The following is a 21180-nucleotide window of genomic DNA, read 5'->3' on the forward strand; positions in this document are numbered from 1 at the left end:
ACATATTTGCTAATTTATGGCGTATGCAATATATTTTGTATTAGTATTAAGCTATACCATTTTAATATGACCGCACTACACAGGCTAAGTAGCACAATCATGGGCGCGTATTTACGCTGTCATTTGTCTAAATTGAATATCGCGTCTTGTCCCTTACTCAACAACAGCAACACACATGATGCCGGTCGCGTCCAGCTCGACACTCCATTCAGAGCTTCTCACAGCACCATCATTATCTTCAGACTACATTGTTCCATCACGGACAGACGACAAGTGCGGGTCCGACGTGAAGTATAATGCAGACTACGTACTGAAAAACAAGGAAAAGACGTACACGCAGCAGTACGCGGGACTGTACTTCTTGCGACTGGCAGTTTTGAAACCGAGAGCTGTGAAGGCAGCGTCAGAAGCGTGGGATGGAATGGCTGTATGCTGTTTGTGGTTTCAGTGGACTTGACTAATCAAAGTAGATCTTAAATCAGGAAGTTAAGCGGGTGGATCGAGTGCTGGATGTTAAGCAAGGTGAATTCTGTTGGGCTGTAGGGACGGTGTATATGGAGATGCTACTCAAGCCCAATATTCTCGACGAGATCACCAAAGAGGTAGGCCCTGTCATTCAATGCGACGATTTACAGTTTACTAATTTCGACAGTTCTGGACGACTGTACCGATATCGAGCGACAAGATCGCAGACTCAGAACACGACTCAATCATGCTTGAAGACGAGAGTGGCCGGTTGAATTTGACTGGGGCCGCGCTGAAGCAGGAACTGCTCGTGACTGGGTGTGTTATTGCCGTGCTTGGGAGCGAGACCACAGACGGTGATTTCGACGTGATTGACGTGCGGTATCCAGACCTGGCACCGCAGATTGCCAGGCCAATCACGCAGGAACCGACGTCAAGACAGGGGAAGTACATTGCACTCATTTCAGGGTTGGAAATCAGTGGAGACGTGTATGAAAGTTACGAGACTACGATGTTGATGGAGTATCTCATGGGCGAGCTCGGTGGTTCAAAAGTATGTATCCGTGTACGCAGTAAAGCTAGACTGACGCATTTTAGGATGCCATCGCGGCTGCAAATATCATGCACGTCATTTTAGCCGGTAACACGTTCGGGGATTCCGAGACCAAGAGCGAAGACAGGACAAAAGCCAAGAAAAAATACGGGTACGATTCAGGCGCGTACAATGTGACTCCGACCGCGACTGTCGACAGTATGCTTGCCGATCTGTGCGCTTCGGTCGCGGTCGATCTGATGCCGGGTGATAGCGATCCTACGAATTTGTCGCTACCGCAGCAAGCCATCACACCGGCTCTCGTGCCGCGTGCGAGGGAGTTTTCAAAGTCAACTTTTAAATCTGTCACGAACCCGCATTGGTGGGACTGTGATGGCGTCAGGTGTGTAAGTTCTTGACTCGTTTGTTTTGTCTGACTGTATCAGGATATTAGGCACTGCGGGACAACCAATTGACGATATTTTTAAATACGTTGATGGCGATGACAGACTTCGAATGATGGAATATACGTTACGATGGCAACACTGTGCACCCACCGCACCAGACACTTTGTGTCAGTTTTTACTTTTTTTGGAATCGTATGCAATGCTAATGTTAAAGGGAGCTATCCGTTTCAAGATCATGACCCGTTCGTGTTAAGCGAGTGTCCGCACGTTTACTTCGCAGGTAACCAGCCGTCATTCTCAACCAAGACGATCGAAGGCAGGGACGGGCAGTGTGTGTGTTTAATCACGGTGCCCAAATTTGCGAGCACGGGTGAGATTGTATTACTTGACGTCGACTCGCTGCAGTGCAAGGTCGTCAAGTTTAAAAAATAAAGCTATTATACACTATGACTTATTTACAAATTAACCCTCATCGGATATCCCTAATCACATGCGCGCTTTTCCCGTTCGCGCCTTCGCCGTAAGTGTAGTCCGCACCAAACTTGGCGTAGTCCACTGTCCGGCGGTCAGACGAGACTTTGATCTTGTCTAGCGCGCCAGCAGAATAGGTTGGCATAAATGGCTGCAGCACCAGCGACGTGACGCGGACGACTTCTGACATTCGAAACAATGCAGGCGAGACGTTGTGTCTGGCTGTTTTCCACGGTGTCGCAAATTCAGAATATTTGTTTGCCTGGACTCGTTAGTGTGCTTTACAGCGCATAAATAGTGAAATACGTACGAGTCGTAGAGTGTCCATGACTTCGTTGACTGCTGCCGTGACGTTAAAGTCCGACTCAATGTATGAGTTGACTTTCTCTACCAGTCCGTTTAATCTATTCTCTAGCTCAGTCTGCAGAGCCATAAACGAGTCTGATCTTTTACTATGGTCAACTCCATTTTCTGCATCCTTAACCGCGTCCGCAATGTTAAACGATCTTGATGTGACCCTGCTGGCGAAGTTCGAATACTTGTACACCAGATCCGACAGTCGGCGAGTCAACACGTCTTCGCTGTCAAAGTTTCCGTCCGTATGCAAGACGTTGTGACAATACAGGTAGTACCGCACGCTGTCGATCCCGGCAAGCTCAATGATGTGTGCCGGGTCGACGATGTTGCCGTCCGATTTTGAAATTTTAGAACCGTTCATAAGCCAGTGTGAGTGTACGACGACGTGCTTCGGCAGCGCAAGACCTGCGGCCATCAAGAATGCGGGCCAATAAATGGCATGAAATCTAGCACGTCAGGAACAGTACCGCGACTAGCCTTTGCACACTTACTTGACAATATCCTTGCCGACGACATGAATGTCAGCCGGCCAGATCGACTTTGCAAACTCTTCGTCCGACAACGTGCCGTATCCTGCCGCGGTTATGTAATTAGTGAGTGCATCGAGCCAGACATATATAGTCTGTGACTCGTCGCCTGGGACCGGGAACCCCCACGTAAATCTTACTGCCGGTCTTGATACGCTCAGATCTGGCAGCCCTGTCGCGGCCGTCGCACGGACGTAATCGAACTGGGTTTCGGGATATACGAATTTTGGGGTCGAGTCGTAAAATTTTAGTAAATCGTCGCGCATGCGCGAAAGGGCGAAAAAGTAGTTCTCCTCGCTTGTCCACTCGACAATCTTGCCGGTCTCTTTTGAAACAGTAATCGTACCTTGCACTGGGTCAATAACACGTTCGACTTGGGTCGCTGGGTAAAATGTTTCGTCACTGATTGAATACCATCCTTGATGCTCGCCTTTGTAGATGTATCCCTTCTCTTTTAACACATTCTATTCTTTAGCCAACTATGATACAAATAGCAAAAAAAACTTACCCATATCTTATAGACAGCAAGCTTATGATCTTCGTCTGTCGTTCGCATAAACCGATCATTGCTAACATTTGCCAGCTTCGTAAAGTCTCTAAACAGTTCCGACGTCTGGTCACAGAACTCTTTGACCTGCACACCAGCTCTTTCGGCCGCCTGTTGTACCTACACAAATGTATAAACGTCGATCCCACATGCTTCACGTACTGCAAACCTTCATGCCATGCTCATCGGTTCCGGTTAACATGTATGCATCTCTACCCATGAACTTATTCCACCGCTTCAATGTGTCTGCAAGCACCATTGAATATAAATGTCCAACATGAGGCGCTAAATAGTCAGTCTCACGCCATACTCCAACTCATATCAACATACCCGCGTTGACATAGAATATAGGCGTAGTGACGTAGAATGGCTTGTTCTCAGTAGAATAAGTCCTGATTCGACTGCATACTTCAAAACAACCGCTAAACACAGTCGATCTTGGTCGAATCACTCGTCCTCCCCGAGTGACACGCAGCAAACCCATTCCTGACCACGCAATCTGTCTTAACCTGTTTACCAGAGTACGCCTGTTCAGTTCGGTTAAGTACAAACCCCATCGCCAACAATTTGTTTTATGTGCGGCTCAAATTTACTCCGCGAACAACCGATAGTCATAGCCCTAAGCATAAATAAAGCTATTAGGGTAAAATAATCTGTACGTGACTGCGTTTTAAGACTACGCCCGTCGTGGGTGGGTCAACTGGGATAATCGAATTCGAGATTTAGTTAGCCAGTCCATACTCAGTAACACCACACAATGCCTGTACGTATAGGTGCCATATTACATTTAGATTCAATGCTAATTCTTTAAAATAGAAAGAAGTTAAGGATATCAAGGTCTTCCTCGAGTTGGCTAGAAGAAAAGACGCAAAGAGCGCTAGAATCAAGAAGAATGGAAGCAAGTTGATCAAGTTCAAGCTTCGCAGCTCGCGTTACCTTTACACATTGGTTCTTAATGATGCTGAGAAGGCTCAGAAGCTCACTCAGTCTCTGCCTCCTGGTATGTGGTTTGAAGTTGTGGTGGTGTAGATATATATATATTCTAACGAACATCTAGGACTCACCGTCAATGAGATCAAAAAGTAAAGCATCTACAAACCAAAAATAATACAACATAAACTGGGCCGTGTTACGAATATAAAAAAGCTATGAAGATATTAAGTGTATCTTTTGTTTCTTTTGTTTTCTTATAATATGATATGGTGGAATACAATAGCAAAAGTCACGGTTGTATATATAATATGACACTTTATATATTCCAACATAACCTCATTTTACAATTCAATGCATTAAACATTAAATAATTAATACCATACACACCTTAAAAAGCCTTGAAGTATATTCTGCCCCGACTTTCGAAACAATAGAAAAAGCAAATGATATTTCAATACAGAAACAAACCGAACATTTTTTAACTACCCACTCCAAAAATTTGTTTCAATGACATTATGCGTCATGATCAAAATAATCATGAAATGTCGAACAGATTACCGTATTTAGTTGTCAGACATCAATGACAACGCACCCTTTTCAGAACAAACGTAAATAACCTCGCAGTTATCGTTGAAACCGTTGAATCCTGTCGCGGCACTCAAGGTGTATGCGCCAAAGTTGTCAAAGTAAACCCAGTCTCCGACGTTAAGTGCATATGGCAACTGGCATTCACGTGTGATGCAGTCAATGCCATCACATGTAGGGCCCCAGACTGACGCCGACACGGGACCGCAACAGTTGTCTGCTAAACCATACATGTATCTATTCGCATGAGTCAACACGCGTACGACCGGGTTCTGATGGTCGAACAAAATACAGTTCATGTTTCCGTACACGCCGTCATTAAGATAGATCATGTAGTTGTTCAACTGCGGGACCTCACGGCGAGCAATAACATGGCACGCTAGCGTGTAAGCAGACGCAACATAGTAACGGCCCGGCTCGGCAATAACACGAACATTAGATGGGAAGTACTTGTCAATCGCTGGTCCAAGTTCCCCAGCAATAGACTCGAAGGTGTCACCGCAAAATCCACCACCGATATCGAGCGTAGACATGTTCATGCCAAGCGACTCTGCAGTGTCAAACACAGAGCGCGCATTTGCAACAGCCTCAACAAAAGGCTTAGGTCCAGCAGCGCCAGATCCAGCGTGGAAACTGACGCCGATAACGTTGAGTTCCAACTTCTTGGCAAGTGAAAGCAAATCACGAGTCGACTTCAACGAAGCGCCGTATTTCATGCTGAACTGGCACAGACTCTCAGAGTCATCCGTCACAATACGGAGAAACAGCTCGGCGTTAGGGAAGTACCGCTTGATTTTGTGCAGTTCTTCAGCATTGTCGAACGTCATTTTGCGCACATCGCGCTCGGCCGCATAGCGAATAAAAGAAGCGGCCTTGCATGGGTGAGCGTACACGATGCGGGAAGCCGAGACGCCGAGCGACATGACAAGGTCCATTTCCTTCTTGGACGCACAGTCAAAGCCAGTTCCAAGACGGGCAAGAAGCTTAAGAACCTTAGAATCAGGGTTACACTTCACAGCTGATCCCCATTAGCACGCTACCACATCATTTAAAAGTGTACGAGACGTACCATAAAACGGTTCCACTCGAGGCAAGTTTAATTTCCAACGAACGTGTTGGCGATAAACCTCACCAATGTCAGCAACGAAGAAAGGATCTTCGCCGCCAGGAGAGCAGGAATCATTATCGACCCGACTAACTCTTGAACGCAATGCTCTTGAGATCAAAGCCTGGCCATGCACACTGCCACTACCGGTCAAAGCACCGGAATTGACCTTGACGCGGGCAGTTGTAGCACCGTCAGCGGTCATCAAATGAGAAGCAGAAGCAGAAGTAGAAAAAACAGTAGCGATCGGATAGGTGAGATCGGGTAGGACACCGCGGGGACTCAAGGACGGGGGACACACAGCATTGGTCACTTCTGTCATCGACTTATTATTATTGAGCGCGTGATGGGCGACGGAAAGATAAAAATGGCGGAGAAACGCAAAAAGGGAGGAGTGAACCTGCGCAGTTTGCGAATTGTCGTGATTTTAGTGAGTGAGTGGGCAGTTCGAAGTAGAGCAAGTGCAGATGCGCTTTCTTTTGTTTGGTGAGAAAAGGGAAAAAAAAAACCGAGCGCAAGAGCGAACGAAGTGCGTAGTGCACAGCCACTTGGCTTACTAGCCACAATGATCTGCACAGCCATATTTATCGGAGATACAAGTGACGTCATTCATGCTCGAACATGACAGAACGTTTTAGATGAAATATTACTTAAAATGGAAATGTTATTTGGATTGTATTCTTTTGTTTATAATTCAATTTAGGCACGTTTAAGATACATTTGTATTTGTTTTAGTCAGTCAAGTACAAGTCACGATTAATCACGTGCAAGACGAACAATCGCTTGTTTTGTTTTGTTTTGTAAATGTAAGCAGTCGTTCTTTCTGTTCTGTATTGTGACTTGTTTATCCTTCGGCTGTTGCGTCGAATGCGACGGTTGCTATGTGGTTTGATCCAATACAAAGAAACATATTTGAACATGTTTATATTTAGACAATACAAAAGCGCTGTATCTCAACAGATCTGTTTAGAGCTAAGTTCGATGCTTAAACGGACTACGAGAAGACCCACATACATATACCCTCAATTCTAATCATTAATTCTATGTTCGTTAGCACCATATTCATAATAGAGTACAATAACAATATCAACATACCGTAAATAAAAATTCTAAATCACCTGGCGTCAGTTTGTTCATAGCACTATCATCCTGCTCAATAGTAGCTCGAATCATGTTTGCTTTCTTGTCTTGCAGCTCAATGATACGTGACTCAATACTATCTTCAATTACAAGTCTAGTGATCCGCACAGGCCGATGTTGTCCAATTCGATGCACTCTATCTCCCGACTGCCATTCAACACTAGTTTGTTAGCACCATCAGATCTTCCAACCCATGGCATACGTACCTAGGATTCCACCATGGATCAAGTAAAAACACCTGTGACGCCTCACACAAGTTCAATGCGACTCCACCAGCTTTTAAAGACACAAGAAACACTTCAACCGACGCAGTTTGCATAAAATACTTGATTGAGTTATCTCGCTGCATCGGTGTCATGTTGCCTTGCAACTTAACAGTCTCAAATCCGGCTCGCTTGAGTCGCCATTCAACCAAGTCAAGCATACTGGTAAACTGTGAAAACACAATCGACTTGATTGTCTGTCTGTCACTCCGCAACTTGTACAGCTCCTCAACCAAGGCTTCGATCTTGGTCGAGCTCCGCCAGTTGGCCATGTTGATTCGATTAATAATGCTACCCTTTTTAACTGTATCCTCGTCCACTTCCAATGCTGGCGCAGTCAAATCAATCACGAGCGGAACGTGACACACAGGGCACTCCAATGGCTCTTGAGTATCTTCAGCATCATAACCCTCGACGTACTCCTTAACGCAAAGACGGCAAAACACATGATGGCATTTTGCACGAATCGCTTCTTGCGCCTCGTCATCACAGATCTTGCAAACAAGCGTGGTGTCATTCTCTGTCGCTCCATGCCGTCGAAGAACCAAGTCCGGATGATCGGCCATCTGGCGCATTCGTGTAATCAACGTGAAAATGTTCGCATAGTTGTTCAAGACAACACCTGCCGCAACGTATGAACTGAATCGCCTCGCACTGTCAGAGTAAATGCTCTGGTACAAATCTTCTTCTTCTTCATTAAACCTGTCTCGTCGAATATCCACAATTCGCGGTGGCAATCCCAAATCGTCTGCGCGCTCAACTTTGGTGCGTCGCAAAAGAATATGCTTCAAAATACTGCGCATCTTTCGCATACCGGCCTCTCGCTCCACAGCAGTAGGCGCATTCTTTACAATTAGCCAAGTCATACATAACAAGAGTAATCACACAAACCTGAATTGGTTTCAAAAGCTCTGTGTTGAACCAGTTTGCGTGCTGCACTGGTTTATGTCCGCATCTGTCACATGTTCGCTTGTCACTAAACATCCAGTCCAGAGCTACATATATTAGCTTCTATCCTCTTCCGATGACTGACGCGAACATACATGAACAATCGCACTTCTTGCAAAAATAGTTGCAGAATGGCTCAATACGTAAAAATCTGATTAGCGAGTACAGTTCGCCAATTCGGTTCTGCAACGGTGTTCCACTAAGACAGAGTCTGCGATCAGTTTCCAACGCAAACGCAGCTTTGGCGGTATTGCTCTGTCGGTCCTTGATGTTATGCGCCTCGTCCAAGATGACCCGATGGTAATGAATTGCATGCAATGCACTCCTGGCCTTGTACACTCCGTCCGTGCGCCTAAATCCGGCATGTTCCTTGCGATACACTGACTCCAGCACATTGTACGACGTAATAATCACATCAAACTGTTTCAACTTCTTAGGGTCCTCCACACGAGACGCGCCATGATAAATTGTAGTCTTCAGCTTGCCGGCCGTGTTGCTTTCAATTTCACTTCGCCACTGCATAATTGCGACGGTCGGAACCACGACCAAATTAGGCTTACCTCTTGGCTCTGACAATAGCAATGCAATGGTTTGGATCGTTTTGCCCATACCCATCTCATCAGCTAGCATTCCTCCTTTATATTTTGAAGCCTCTTGGGCAATCAGCCAGTGCAATCCCTCGCGTTGGAAAGGCAGTAGTGTGACTGTCAACTCTGCCGGCTGCTCGGCAAGTTCTGGCTTTCGCTTCTCCTGTGCCTCCAACTCGCTAAAAATAGTACTCAATCCAGTATGATGCTCATATAAAGCGGTCCGAGCACTTTCATTGTAACTCATGCCATTGCGCGTACCCCGACGAAGCCGTTGTGCCGGTCGTCGAGGTTCTTCTTCACTCACCTCATCTTCATCATCTTCACTTGAGTCATCAATATACTCGCCACCAGAATCGTCAGACAGCAACGCATCTAGTTCGGCAATCTCTGTCTCCGTCAGTTGGCGCGCAGTCTGCTTTCTGCCCGACGCCGGTGTTCGCGAACCTGACTTCTTCGGCGTTGCTCTTGACTTCTTGCGCGCAGACGATGACTCGGCAACAACCGTAAGCTCATCTGACTCGGAGTCAGACACAATAGTGACCGGCTTGCTCTTCTTTGCTCCTCGTTTCGGTTTTGTTGGAGTTTTCTTGACTGGCGCAGCTCGCTTTCGTTTGACAATTCTTGACTTACTCAGCACGGCGGATGAGTCTGAGTCACTCTTCACAAACCCTCCTATTTCGTTTTAACTTCGGTTTAAACGTAAATCCATCCATAACGCACCTTCAAAATCACTTTCAGACTCAATTTCAGCTGCTTCTTCAAAATCTTCGTCTTTGTCGTCGTCGTCGTCGTTGTCCTCCTCTACTTCTGGTACTGACATTTCACTATCTGGAATTTCAACCAATTCTGCTCTGCCTTTCCCCTTATTCGACTTTGGTAATTCCACTCTCATTTCTAAAGCAAACCTGTCAGCGTCCTTTTCAATCGAGTAGACTCGAACTTACTTTTTGGCTTCAAATCAACCTCGTCCTCAAAACCTGATCAATCAATTAGCCTTTGCGCATTCAGCAATTAAATCCTTACTTGACTGTGAAGACACAAACTCATCATCTTCATCATCGCCACTGTCATCAACCTGATACGCTATTCCAGTTCCATTCCGTCTTGTCCGAGAAAAAGAATTAACATCAGATGGATCAGCGCCATTCTTCCCTCTAGACGAATTCGATGGCGTGCTTGCAGTAGAAATTGACTGACGTGATGATTTCGTATTTTTGCTTTTACTCGGCATTTGCCTTTTGCTTTATCGTTGTCGTTGTCGTTATCGTTGTTGTGAAAAAAATCAATTAAACCGCAAAAATTGGGAAGATTTGCGTCTAAATTGAAAATGTGCCGCTTTAGGCTCACGCGTCAATTTGGTGGTCGCGCCTAAACGCGCCTCTCTACACAATCGCGTCAATTTCATTCGTCAACCCAAATTTCCTACAAAAAATCACAAAAAATAAAAAGGGAAGATATTCTACAATTATATTACAATTCCCACAATCGGTTACATTCCAAACCCTGCATCTGCAATCTTCCACTTCGAATTATCAACCCATGACTCAAGAGGTCCCAATACCGCAGTGCTTCGGTCAGTGTTGTCAACCAAGTATCGTTTGGCCACGTCCTTAATATCCTCAACACTTACACGCAGCAGTCTTTCACGTCGCTGCTGGCGCATGTCGTCCGTGATACCGTTCATAAACAACACTAATCCTTCCTTGTCTGCGCTGATTGGTGCGTCGATGCCCTGGAAAATTCCAAGTTTGGCTTCTTCTAAATCACGATCGGTCCATTCGTACGAAACCGCAAACTCACCGACTGTGGCAGCAGTCCGAAGAGTGTTTTCAGGGTTCGGATCACGGTACGAGTAGAAGCCAAACACACCAGACATTGCATCGTATGTAGCGCCGCCGCCATAAGCACCGCCCTTCTCACGGATCTCAGCATGCAAATATTTGCGCGTCAAAAGATTAGACAGAACTTGCAACGGCGCACCGTCAGGATGGTCGTATGGCACTCCCCGAATCCCAATACCGACATAGTTGACTTGGAACGGCATCTTGTAGAATGTGCTTGCAAGCTCACCACTGGCAACTACCTTCGCAACAGAGCCACCACTGGATTTTACAGGAGGTAAACCAGTAACAAATTTTGCAACCGCTGGAGTGGTAGATTCCATTGCGTCCTGACTACAAGTCAACGCGACTTTCAACTGGTTGTTTGCAATAGCAATGGCTGCAATCTGTTTCAACTTCTCTGAAATCAGCGGCAGCTGTTCGTCCGTATAAGCATCGAGCTTGGCAACGAACTTGACCTGTTCCATACCAGACAGCTTCTCAGCCAGAGTAGCTCGCGGAGTCAAAACCGATGCTGCAGCACGGATAGCGTACGCGTGTCCGTTGCTCGCAATTTCGTCTGCCGCTCCGCTAGCCATGCCTCTAATCAACGTCCGCAGCTTTTCGTAATTGTCAAAATTCGTCTCGGTCAGTAACACAGTCAATAATCTAAAGACCTCGTCCAAGTCCTTCTCAAGGCTGTACCCACTCAAAGCCAGACTCAACTTCCATGAATCGATATCTGCAGGTTCGTTGCAAAGGTGAATGGCGACACTGATGCCACCAGTCTTTAACTTAATTTCCTCCTCAAGCTCAGCCATGGTCTTGCTTATCGTTCCAAGGTTCGTCAACGCTTCGGCGAATAAGGGAAGATACTGGTGTAGATCCTCGGGAATGTCTTGTAAAGACATCAGACCGTGCATATATGTCAAGCCATTCGTCGGCGCGGCGTGAAGTTGAAGTGGCACGTTCTCGACCCTGACATGCTCAAGCTCTGTGCGCTTCATTTCGAGAGGAATGTCTGCTAAATGCAAAGTTGGCAGGGAAGACAAATCTTCCTTCTCGTTCTGCTTTTGCAACAGCTCAACTCCAAGCTCGTATACGTTTTCCTTATCGGCATCAGTCAAATTCACAACTCTGCTCTGCAGCCGATCTTCTTCTTCTTTGCTCAACGCCACCGAGTAATTCTCTTTTGGTACCATCGTGTATGCAAAGACAGGACTGTCCGCAAGCAGGTACTTCTCCATGTAGGACTCTAAAAATCGCGGTTTCTTAAGATCTTCACGCAATCTAGTCACGTAAGAGTTCCACTCTAGCATTTCTAACGGATCAACATTGTTAAACCAGCCAGACACAATTCTGTTCAGCAGATTCATTCCAAAATTGGCAACCTTGTGCTTTCGGTACAACTCAGCTTGATGCAAAATGCCTTCCACTCGGTTCAAATCAAGTCCTTCAGTGTATGTTTTCTGCATCACGTTCCGAATTGTCTCCTCCACCACAGTCAAATTTTCTTCTGCCACGCCTTGCAAGCCTACAGAGAAAATATTTACAGGAGAGCTTGTGTCAAGGCCTGTGTTTGGCGAAAAATCAGTTCCCAAATCAGATTCAATAAGCGCTTGGTATAGTGGCGAGGCATGACCATCGGTGAGAAGAGAAGTGACAATCGATAAACAGAGTCCATCGTACAAATCGTAGCTAGGTCCCAAAAACCAAGTCAAAGAAGTCTTGAACTGGCGGGCAGGATCTGAAAGCGGATCAATCGGTCCTTCTTCGATTACTCGCTTAGTTTCGGTCAGCTTGATTGGATACTTGACTTCCACGTCGCGCGGGGACGGGGTGAACTGTGAAAACATTGAGTCAAGATGTTCAAGATGATGCTCCAGCGGAAAGTTGCCATATGTATAAACTTTAGCGTTTGAGGGATGATAATTTTTGGCATGGAATGATTTCAGACCGTCGTATGTCAAATTTGTAATTTTAGCTGGATCACCTCCACTGTTGTTTAAACTTGGGTATATGCTCTCTTGAAATCGAATATAGAACAAGTAAGATGAATCAGACTGCTTTGGTTAGAAACATAATGTGTAAAGCATGCTGGCTACATACCATTTGCCCCTTCATTTCGTTATAGACAACACCTTTGAAGGTAAGTGGACTCTCTCGATCTGATTCTAATTAGCACACTGTAATGATCAGCAACAGTCACTTACTCGTTGGGTCTGCATGCTCAAGACGCCAACCTTCCTGCAAAAAATCGAGCTTTCGTAGCAGAGGATGGAGTGTGGCATCAAGATACACATCTCTCAGATTCGCAAAGTCCGCTTCATTAGTTGTCGCAAATGGATAGTATGTATAGTCGGATGCTATTCCATCAGTAAAATAGATTTTTCTAAATATCGAACTTGCTGACCAGTCATTGCATTCATGAAATTTGCCAGTGATCTATTTAACATCTTGAAGAACGGATCGCGAACGTTGTATTTCTCAGATCCACACAGCGTTGTATGTTCAAGAATGTGAGGAACACCAGTTGCGTCCGGCGGATTGGTCTTAAATGCAATAGAAAACACATTGTTGTCGTCATCGCGAGCAACATGTAAATGTTCGGCACCAGTGGGTAGATGTCGCAACTTGAGCGCAACTAGATCAAGTTCCGGAACATGCTTGGACTTCGAGACTTCGTACCCGTGAAGTCGAGTTCCGACAGGATATGCATCTGCCACAGATGCAAGCGCGCGTATCCGACTGTTGGTCAAAACCGATATGCGCCCAGAAGCGCGTCGGAGCATGTTTGCCAGCATATTTTTGGTATATGAAATTACACAGTGCCGTTCGAACACCTTTCGGGTTTCTAGAAGACATAGTTAAAAATATAAGGGTCAGGGTATTTCAGGGTTTGAAATAATTGGACTTGAGGTTAGGGTGTACACGTGGCTGGGCATAACCCTGACTTGATCGAGATGGCAGGCTCAGGTACCGTTATTGGACGATACCAAGTTTCCGGATCTGAAGATCGACAAAGAATTGTTTGGCCAAGACGTCACTCGGTAATGAAAGACAAGTGACAGGTATCGTGACGCGTGAGACGCGTAAATTAATATGATAGTCCTTAAAGCTTTCTCAGGCACTCTGGTGCCCTTCATGCTGTGTATCTGTGACAGAAGCAAAATGCAAAAATGCATGTTGAAACACAACGGCAACCTGTTAATATTTAATACTACACACTCTGTAGTACTAATCGTATGTGTAATCTTTAAGTGAGGCTTACTATAAGCATTCCAGGGACTCGCAAAGAAATTGCAATGACGAGAACAAAGGGCGTAGTCATCTGCAGGGGTTTTCCCCCTGCAGAAATTGGACGCGAACCAACAACGGTAATGAAGTATAGCCACATTAGTGCGGCGCAGTAACGATATGTGCTGGTTCTGTCATCGGTTCGCGTCTTTAGGTGCTTTACCAGCCACCACTATCGTCACGCTAACCATTTTAGTACTGGTGGTGGCTGAGACTAAACCGCAACTGTCTCTTTGTGATCCCTTACTCCCTTTGATACTTACCTGTCTGTACCACGAACCAGCCTTAGCTAGTCCCCGTATCACAAGTCAATCTAATGGCGAGTTATATATTGACTTGGTTCGCCCAGTGGGGGAGCTACACTTCTCTATTCACTAATACTACCAACAATCAAGATGCTGAATCTCTTTTTTTTCACTCTACTGGCAATCTTCGCGTTCGCGTCTGCAGACCCAATTCGTGGAGTTAACGTTGGGAACTGGCTTATTCTTGAAAAATGGTTAGGAGGTGACATTTGGAACAGCATACCGAACGCGTCCGATGAATGGACCGCGTGTGAAGCTTTGGGAGAGAACGCTCCTGCTGCAATGCAGAATCATTGGAGTACTTGGTTTACTCAAGACACTGTCAATCAGCTTGCTTCCTATGGTATCAATACTCTAAGGATCCCTATAGGTTACTGGGCAATTCAACCAAACGCGTCTGATCCATACGTGACTGGTGCTCAGGACTATTTAGATCAGGCTATCGGATGGGCAAGATCGGCGGGTCTTAAAGTCTGGGTTGATTTACATGGTGCGCCAGGCTCTCAAAACGGATATGACAATTCTGGGCATTCTGGCACGGCGAGCTGGCAGACAGACTCAAGTAATATTCCTACCACAATCAGTATCATTGAGCAGTTGGCGGCAAAGTACTCTGGATCTGGCTTCTCTGACGTTGTCACTGGACTTGAACTTCTGAATGAGCCGATTTCATGGGACCCGCAAGACGTTGCTATCACCCGTCAATACTACAGTGACGCATATGCAGCTGCTCAAGCCGCGTTGACTGATAACAAGGATTTGACAATTATTATCCATGATTCATTTGTCGACTTGTCGGACTGGGCTGACTTCCCAGCTCAAGTAGGGGCATCTTACAACCAGCTCAGTCTCGACACCCACATTTACCAGGTTTTTAGTGACGCTGATAACGAGCTCAACGGATCGGGCCACATTGTCAAAGCATGTAACTTTCAGAATACGGTTGGACCGAGTAACGAGGTCTTACCTACTATCGCTGGCGAGTGGACTGCGGCAGAAAATGTATGCATCAACGCTGACGGATCAACAATCAATGGAACGTCATGTTCAAGCGAAGGATGTCAATGTACCACTGACGATCCTGCGAACTGGTCTTCAGATTTAGTTAATCTTGTTCGGGGCTACGTTGAAGCTCAGATGGACGTTTTTGAAGGCAACGGTACCGGCTATTTTTTCTGGGCGCATACCGGACCTGGATCTTGGAACTTCATGTCCGGTGTTCAGCAAGGCTGGATTCCTCAGCCTCTGACCGCACGTGCATTTCCTGGTCAATGTGGGTTCACACTGCCAGACATAACTGCAATCGACGCGTCGAAGCGAAAGCACAAGCACCGCAGAGTAAAGCGTGGTTTACTCGGAATGTTCTAAGTCCAGCAAGCCTAGATTTATTTCCGATGCGATTGCTTTTTATTACGAATTTACGATTTTACGACATAGAGGATTTGGGTACTGGTCGTTTTGTAATTTATCTGTATATGGGAAATCCCCAATAAAGCGAGTCCAAAAGTGTGTTTTTGTGAATCGTTGCTTTTTCGCGTACTATACAATATAGATCAAAATAATAAAATTTTGGATTACCGGTTTAATCATTAATAACTCAGATTAATATAAGTTCAAGTAGGTGACGAGTATCTAAATCCCTCGTCACAGTCATCGTGGACATCGCGGGACGTACCTTTGTGTTTAGGAAACCCTGACCCGATATATACGCTCGGCAAATTGACACTTGCATATCAATTCATATCCAGCTCGTCCCGAGTATCTTAAAGTAAAACAGGTTTTACAATGGTTTCTAATTAAATGAGAAGATGACTAAATGTTTTATTTACGTGGGCCTGTGCAATCGCCGTTTCCAACAAATTAACAACTCGAATATAATATAAATCAAGATTAGATATGTTGGTTCTCGCATCAAAAGTGATGCCAAAGCGCTTGCGTCGATCGCTTGTCGGGCAATTAATTACGTGACATGCTTAATATTTTAGAGCATCACCGCAAGAGGCGCGCAAACTGTCCTGCGCCAAATACAACAAACATAACGCTCTCTTTATTATTATATGCGCCAATTAATTATCTGGCACACCGTTCTTTCGCATAAGACGGGCCGCTTTTCGGTCCCACCTACCGCTCTCGACGGGACTCCTCTGCACTCGCTCCCACCCAGTCACATCTCACTCACAACTGCTAACTTTTCTTATCTCCTGCCGTGTTCCGTAGTAGACACCGGTGTCATATCGCTTAGTATGCATCTCGCTTGACACTGTGTAGTTAATCAAAGGATTTCTGTCTTGCACACTTTAAAGTCCTGTCATTCAGCAAGTAAATTTTAAACTGAACTCCCAACTCCAAGCCAGATTTCAATTTCGACTTCATCATCACCTTGATAGCAATTGATTGAAAGTTTATCGGAACTCATTTTATTAGCGTTAATTAGCTTCAATTCACTTCGTAAGACCACTTTCCTGTACGTAATCGCAAGATATCGGAAATTAGACCGGCGCCAGGCACACAGCTGATGTGGCTAGAATTTAATATGCAAACCTTAAATCTGCCCCTGCATCTATAAGCTGAATCAGCACGCGCTTGATGCAACACAAACTTCAACCAGGTTTAGAATTGCACTAGTCATTCACGGTCTCGTCAATTTCCCCGGCTCATGCTTCATAGCATGACTCCAGAACATTTCTGCTTACGACGGTAGCTTGAACCTACAGTCTAGTGCAGGTTTCAACCTTTCTAGAGTGTACGCATAGTTTAATTATTGTAGCATTAACTTAACTTAGTCAAAGTATACAGTAATATCAGCAAACAGTGTATGACAGTTTATGGGGTATTTTCAAACGGCAGAACAGTATCATACAATTGCGCAAGAACTCTCCGGCTGTTGAAGAGCGGCAGTACTTAGTTCAATCTCTTGCAGTACAGCAGAACAAATCGGCACAACCGGTGGACATCGAACAGAACCAAGGATAGGCGCTTCAACTTCAGCGGCTGCATTGTTGTGCAGTCGATGTACACCCCTTGATAACGCTTTTCTATGGGCTCGCTCAGGCATGCACGGTAAATGAAATTCTGGCACACTGCTATCGGCTTTATAAATTTCAGCAGATGACGTATACTCGCTAGACGAAATAGTTGCGATCGTGCTAGTGCTTTGTAATTCGGGTAAATCGCGATCGCCTTGGTCGTTAGTTATATCTTTGGTTGAACTCTGATCCCAGCCAGCATTGGCTACTGTAGGCCCGGGTGTATTGTCAGATGTGGGTAACGAGATGGCAAAATCCTGAACGATTTTGTTAGTGTAGTTTTTGTATGCATCCTTGATAAGATGATGCTCTTGTGGCATTGCTGTCGGCCATTCGATGATTCCCATCGACCAAGATCTAGTGCTAGTCAGTTCGTTTGGACAAGGAGTTCTTAAATGAATTAGCGGATGAGCAAAATCCGTCGGGATTGTGTTTTTGTGAATTGCGCGGACCGCATGATATATCGCTTGTTGTTGAGATTTTGATAATACAAGTGGTCTTTTGTATCCATGCAGTAGCAAGGCATATGCCGCAAAAACTCTTTTTGAAACATTAACCGAGACAGCCTTGTCCTCCAGCATGGGTTCATTTGGCGTAGTTATGGGGGCATTGTAGCTTGGCACTCTAGACTTTTCAAATGTTGTTGCTGCAATCGGTCGCTTGATAACATTGTGATTATGAATCGAACGGAGTGTGAGGCGGCGACACAAAGTACTAATCGGTAGTCGTCCAGCGTTTTCCTTGGATGAAATTCCGGATTTTATTGAGATGAGGTTCTCTTTGGCCTTGACAGATTCTTGATATATACCGTCAATTGTCACGTCAATGTGTGTGTTTGGATGAATGTACAGCTTTGACATTTGAGTATTCGCATATTCTGCAGCATAGAATGAACATTCGGATTCGCTGATCTCATCCTTTGATTGGGCTACCGTAGATCTTACATGGTCACGCAAATCAACATCATGTCTGCCTGTGGCCTTCGATCTCGTAAAAAATCTTCTTAGCGTTGTAAACCGCACTTTACAAGCTTCTTCGCAGGTCTGGACTGCAGCAACTTCTGTTGTACTTGCAGGTATCTCCACATTTTCTCTGCCAAAGAGCTTTGTGAATATACTAGAAACATCGTGCTTCCAAAGCCATGATAATCTGTGCTCAGTCATTTTAAACTAAAAGCTAATTTATGACATAAATTTGAAGAATTATTTCGTTGCAATCCAAAATGCAGACTATGTGTTTGAAGCGGATTTCGGTCGCTGACTTTCTGTGTCGGCCGTTTTCAAGATATCCACTTCCGGTTCACAAGCTATGCTCTGCATAATTACGCTTACAAAATGAATTACTATGAGATTTTATTTTATGACGCCAGGACAATTAAGCAAAATTCATATAAAGATTTTGAATCTCAAGTTAACGTATAAATAATTTTATTAGGTGGTGTTTTGCGGAATAATAGAGCAATAGCATCTGGCGCTTATAATGAATTCATGTATTGTGCTTTCATATAGTCATACCAGTGCCATAGAATACTAGTAGCTAATAACCATTGTCATGTATTTTCCTTTAACGACTAAACTCTTTTTGCTGAATGATGAATCCTGTTGAAGATCGGGATATTCCATAGCAATTAACAGCCGCGCATAGAACGGCGCTCAGCTTTGAATAAAGCACGTTAGACGATGGTGAAGATGGTTCACGGTAAATGAACAAGCAGCCCATTATCACAATACCACCGACTTATATCTGTTTTATTGTATAAAACATAATCGCTTTACAAAAAACTAGCTGGAATACAAAATTGCGTACTAATTAATTAGACAAATACCGAAAGACTCTGAGGGACCGTTGATAAAAATTTGAAGCAGTAAATGACTACTTATGAAGCGAAACTTCTAGTACAACACTTGTTTAAGTTGTGAAGACACCGGATCGCTGACCTCGAAATGCACCAGCTTTACTACGTTGAACTGTATCCATGCATGATGACGATTTAAACGTGTTGACTGCAAAACAAATATCGACTGATTTTTTCAACTACGAACTATATTACTGAGCTAGCTGGAATACCTTAACGCCATAACATTTGTTTGAGTTACGGCATTGCCGGCTCTGTTGTATTATTTTCGTTACTGAAAATGCTGTAAATTAAGCGGTTCCGTTAATTAATTGAAGCTTTTGTCGCAGATGGTGTTGTAGTACAAATGGAGTTTGGCACAAAAAGGCCGTCTCCGGTGGCAACTACTCGTGACCGAGCCGCACTCCCGATTAGACGCTATGACCAACTTCAGGGCGCTTGAACAGCACGGAACAATGATGTCATCATCAAGTTCTCGCAAGTTCTCGTTCTCCGTTGCTTCCGCTTCACGACACCAGACCTTCGTCATCATCAGCTTTTCGTCGCTACCGTCCGTCTATAAATTACCGCGATCCGCACGTTATGGCTTACATTTTCTGCTACAATCAACGGTTTATAATCACTGCTTATCACACACACACATAGTGCATTAGCACACAAACTACAAAACACAACTAAAACAATTATAATGGTCGCATCATTACTTGCCCGTGCTGGAAATGGAGCTTTGGATGTCAATCCTTCTACCGGAACTGAAATCCACCTTGTTACCAGTGGTTCGGATTGGTACTGGACGGTTTTCTCATTGATGGGCGCTACAGCGATCGGCTATACCGTCTTGGCTTACATAGTCCCTCGTCGTGAGAGGTTTTTCCACTACACATCAATCGCAGCGGCGTTGTTTTCGGCAATCGCTTACTTCACCATGGCTTCGAACCTTGGCTGGACTCCAGTCCAGACTGAATTCTCTCATCAGCAGGATGGTGGTCTGAGACAGGTTTTCTATGCCAGATACATCGGATGGTTTATGTCGGCACCTCTGATCATTCTGAACATGGCGTTCTTTGCTGGTCTTAACTGGGTTACCGCCTTGTTTATGGCTGGCGTTATGGAAGTCTATGTCATCAGCGGTCTTGTCGGGTCTGTTGTCGTGTCGACATATAAGTGGGGTTACTTCGTCTTTGGATTATGTGCCTGGGTTTTAGTCTTCTACAATCTTGCATTTGTTGCTCCTCAATCATTGAACGAGCTCAATGCTATGACCGTTGAACCTAAGTTGAGAAACTACTTCCGTATCTTACTTGCCGGTGTTGGCCTTATCTACTCATTATACCCAATTGCCTGGGGTTTGTCAGAAGGTGGTAATGTCATCACTCCTACCTCAGAAGGTGTTTTCTACGGTATTCTTGATCTGATCGCCCTTCCAGTCTTGAACACAATGTTGTTGTTCATGTCAAGGAAGATGGATATTGACGAGTTAGGTCTTGGTATTCCGGAGGCGAAGCCAGTCGAGCAGAAGACAGTCGCATAAAGAGATGGGAAGGTGTAATCGTGAATTCGCCTACCCGAGTGTAGTCGCTCGGTGACTACGATTTCCTGATTAATAATTTACTATTTTGGAGTTTGGTTTTATTTATGTAATTACGGGATAACTATAATAATTAATTGAAATGAAGTAATTTAGAGTTTTTTTTTATCTCGTAGTATTTACGAGAATCAGGCTTGACGCTTATTGCAATAGCATACATTCAGTATTATCATGTCTTCAAAGTGCCTACTTTTAACAAGTTAGATTTGTTAGGATAAGTCTATACCTTGCATTTATAACTAAACGTCAAAATAATATTTACAGTGAACGTCAAAAGCTTTTGTTCATTCTAGCACGTATGTACAAGGCAGGCGATTCTGTCTACAATGACCGTGATATGTAGAGAACTACATTGCTCAGTATCAGAAAAACCTAGATGTTTTGTATATAGTATGGAAATACACGTCATCATAACGACT

General features: G+C 44.7%; 9 protein-coding genes across 9 annotated transcripts; 4 read left to right on the top strand and 5 right to left on the bottom strand.

The window, feature by feature from the left end:
* The first annotated feature begins 164 nt into the window (after positions 1-164).
* V1512DRAFT_229073 (DNA polymerase alpha/epsilon subunit B-domain-containing protein) lies at positions 165-1854 on the top strand. The gene is made up of 6 exons (XM_066913910.1): positions 165-427; positions 471-602; positions 653-1018; positions 1063-1400; positions 1444-1571; positions 1619-1854. Exons 1-6 carry the CDS (start codon positions 176-178, stop codon positions 1834-1836), a joined length of 1434 nt encoding a protein of 477 aa, XP_066769944.1. The 5' UTR covers positions 165-175; the 3' UTR covers positions 1837-1854.
* V1512DRAFT_242451 (tRNA synthetases class I (M)-domain-containing protein) lies at positions 1767-3839 on the bottom strand. The gene is made up of 6 exons (XM_066914286.1): positions 3637-3839; positions 3476-3591; positions 3268-3426; positions 2724-3223; positions 2186-2678; positions 1767-2137 (listed from the first exon to the last, which is right to left on the bottom strand). Exons 1-6 carry the CDS (start codon positions 3788-3790, stop codon positions 1874-1876), a joined length of 1686 nt encoding a protein of 561 aa, XP_066769945.1. The 5' UTR covers positions 3791-3839; the 3' UTR covers positions 1767-1873.
* A 143-nt stretch (positions 3840-3982) lies between these two features.
* Positions 3983-4594, top strand: V1512DRAFT_266603 (60S ribosomal protein eL38). The gene is made up of 3 exons (XM_066917125.1): positions 3983-4069; positions 4123-4306; positions 4364-4594. The coding sequence occupies exons 1-3, from the start codon at positions 4064-4066 to the stop codon at positions 4390-4392; spliced, it is 219 nt and encodes a 72-aa protein (XP_066769946.1). The 5' UTR covers positions 3983-4063; the 3' UTR covers positions 4393-4594.
* Positions 4542-6409, bottom strand: V1512DRAFT_242457 (pyridoxal-dependent decarboxylase). The gene is made up of 2 exons (XM_066914287.1): positions 5894-6409; positions 4542-5842 (listed from the first exon to the last, which is right to left on the bottom strand). Exons 1-2 carry the CDS (start codon positions 6249-6251, stop codon positions 4803-4805), a joined length of 1398 nt encoding a protein of 465 aa, XP_066769947.1. The 5' UTR covers positions 6252-6409; the 3' UTR covers positions 4542-4802.
* Positions 6410-7015: 606 nt separating this feature from the next.
* On the bottom strand, positions 7016-9114 carry V1512DRAFT_211435 (SNF2 family N-terminal domain-containing protein; the record flags this gene model as incomplete). The annotated part of the gene is made up of 4 exons (XM_066913533.1): positions 7016-7229; positions 7276-8177; positions 8224-8327; positions 8376-9114. The coding sequence occupies 4 exons, from the start codon at positions 9112-9114 to the stop codon at positions 7016-7018; spliced, it is 1959 nt and encodes a 652-aa protein (XP_066769948.1).
* Positions 9115-10295: 1181 nt separating this feature from the next.
* Positions 10296-13519, bottom strand: V1512DRAFT_292725 (peptidase M16C associated-domain-containing protein). The gene is made up of 4 exons (XM_066918306.1): positions 13104-13519; positions 12904-13056; positions 12800-12858; positions 10296-12753 (listed from the first exon to the last, which is right to left on the bottom strand). Exons 1-4 carry the CDS (start codon positions 13492-13494, stop codon positions 10360-10362), a joined length of 2997 nt encoding a protein of 998 aa, XP_066769949.1. The 5' UTR covers positions 13495-13519; the 3' UTR covers positions 10296-10359.
* Positions 13520-14245: 726 nt separating this feature from the next.
* V1512DRAFT_266615 (glycoside hydrolase superfamily) lies at positions 14246-15878 on the top strand. The gene has a single exon (XM_066917126.1). The coding sequence runs from the start codon at positions 14383-14385 to the stop codon at positions 15658-15660; it is 1278 nt and encodes a 425-aa protein (XP_066769950.1). The 5' UTR covers positions 14246-14382; the 3' UTR covers positions 15661-15878.
* A 1207-nt stretch (positions 15879-17085) lies between these two features.
* On the bottom strand, positions 17086-18566 carry V1512DRAFT_266619 (uncharacterized protein). The gene has a single exon (XM_066917127.1). It carries the CDS (start codon positions 18479-18481, stop codon positions 17147-17149), a length of 1335 nt encoding a protein of 444 aa, XP_066769951.1. The 5' UTR covers positions 18482-18566; the 3' UTR covers positions 17086-17146.
* A 1273-nt stretch (positions 18567-19839) lies between these two features.
* On the top strand, positions 19840-20864 carry V1512DRAFT_266624 (uncharacterized protein). Its single transcript, XM_066917128.1, has one exon. The coding sequence runs from the start codon at positions 19862-19864 to the stop codon at positions 20702-20704; it is 843 nt and encodes a 280-aa protein (XP_066769952.1). The 5' UTR covers positions 19840-19861; the 3' UTR covers positions 20705-20864.
* Positions 20865-21180: the final 316 nt, after the last annotated feature.

This window comes from Lipomyces arxii (genome assembly GCF_038497795.1).
Source record: "Lipomyces arxii strain Phaff 12-163 unplaced genomic scaffold V1512scaffold_19, whole genome shotgun sequence".
NCBI lineage: Eukaryota > Fungi > Ascomycota > Lipomycetes > Lipomycetales > Lipomycetaceae > Lipomyces > Lipomyces arxii.

Excerpts from the sequence above, each read along its gene's own strand:
- V1512DRAFT_292725 (XM_066918306.1), bottom strand. The coding sequence starts at position 13,494 with ATGCTGGCAAACATGCTCCGACGCGCTTCTGGGCGCATATCGGTTTTG. Across the intron at positions 13,057-13,103 it reads TTTCATGAATGCAATGACTG|CATCCGACTATACATACTAT; the intron begins GTCAGCAAGTTC and ends CTGATGGAATAG. Across the intron at positions 12,754-12,799 it reads ACGAAATGAAGGGGCAAATG|TCTGATTCATCTTACTTGTT; the intron begins GTATGTAGCCAG and ends TAACCAAAGCAG.
- V1512DRAFT_266603 (XM_066917125.1), top strand. Across the intron at positions 4,307-4,363 it reads CACTCAGTCTCTGCCTCCTG|GACTCACCGTCAATGAGATC; the intron begins GTATGTGGTTTG and ends ACGAACATCTAG.
- V1512DRAFT_229073 (XM_066913910.1), top strand. The coding sequence starts at position 176 with ATGATGCCGGTCGCGTCCAGCTCGACACTCCATTCAGAGCTTCTCACA. Across the intron at positions 1,019-1,062 it reads GCGAGCTCGGTGGTTCAAAA|GATGCCATCGCGGCTGCAAA; the intron begins GTATGTATCCGT and ends GACGCATTTTAG. Across the intron at positions 1,401-1,443 it reads TGGGACTGTGATGGCGTCAG|GATATTAGGCACTGCGGGAC; the intron begins GTGTGTAAGTTC and ends TGACTGTATCAG.
- V1512DRAFT_266615 (XM_066917126.1), top strand. The coding sequence starts at position 14,383 with ATGCTGAATCTCTTTTTTTTCACTCTACTGGCAATCTTCGCGTTCGCG.
- V1512DRAFT_266624 (XM_066917128.1), top strand. The coding sequence starts at position 19,862 with ATGGTCGCATCATTACTTGCCCGTGCTGGAAATGGAGCTTTGGATGTC.
- V1512DRAFT_242451 (XM_066914286.1), bottom strand. The coding sequence starts at position 3,790 with ATGGGTTTGCTGCGTGTCACTCGGGGAGGACGAGTGATTCGACCAAGA. Across the intron at positions 3,427-3,475 it reads CCGATGAGCATGGCATGAAG|GTACAACAGGCGGCCGAAAG; the intron begins GTTTGCAGTACG and ends ACATTTGTGTAG. Across the intron at positions 2,679-2,723 it reads GTCGGCAAGGATATTGTCAA|ATTTCATGCCATTTATTGGC; the intron begins GTAAGTGTGCAA and ends CTGACGTGCTAG.
- V1512DRAFT_266619 (XM_066917127.1), bottom strand. The coding sequence starts at position 18,481 with ATGACTGAGCACAGATTATCATGGCTTTGGAAGCACGATGTTTCTAGT.
- V1512DRAFT_242457 (XM_066914287.1), bottom strand. The coding sequence starts at position 6,251 with ATGACAGAAGTGACCAATGCTGTGTGTCCCCCGTCCTTGAGTCCCCGC. Across the intron at positions 5,843-5,893 it reads TCGAGTGGAACCGTTTTATG|CTGTGAAGTGTAACCCTGAT; the intron begins GTACGTCTCGTA and ends AATGGGGATCAG.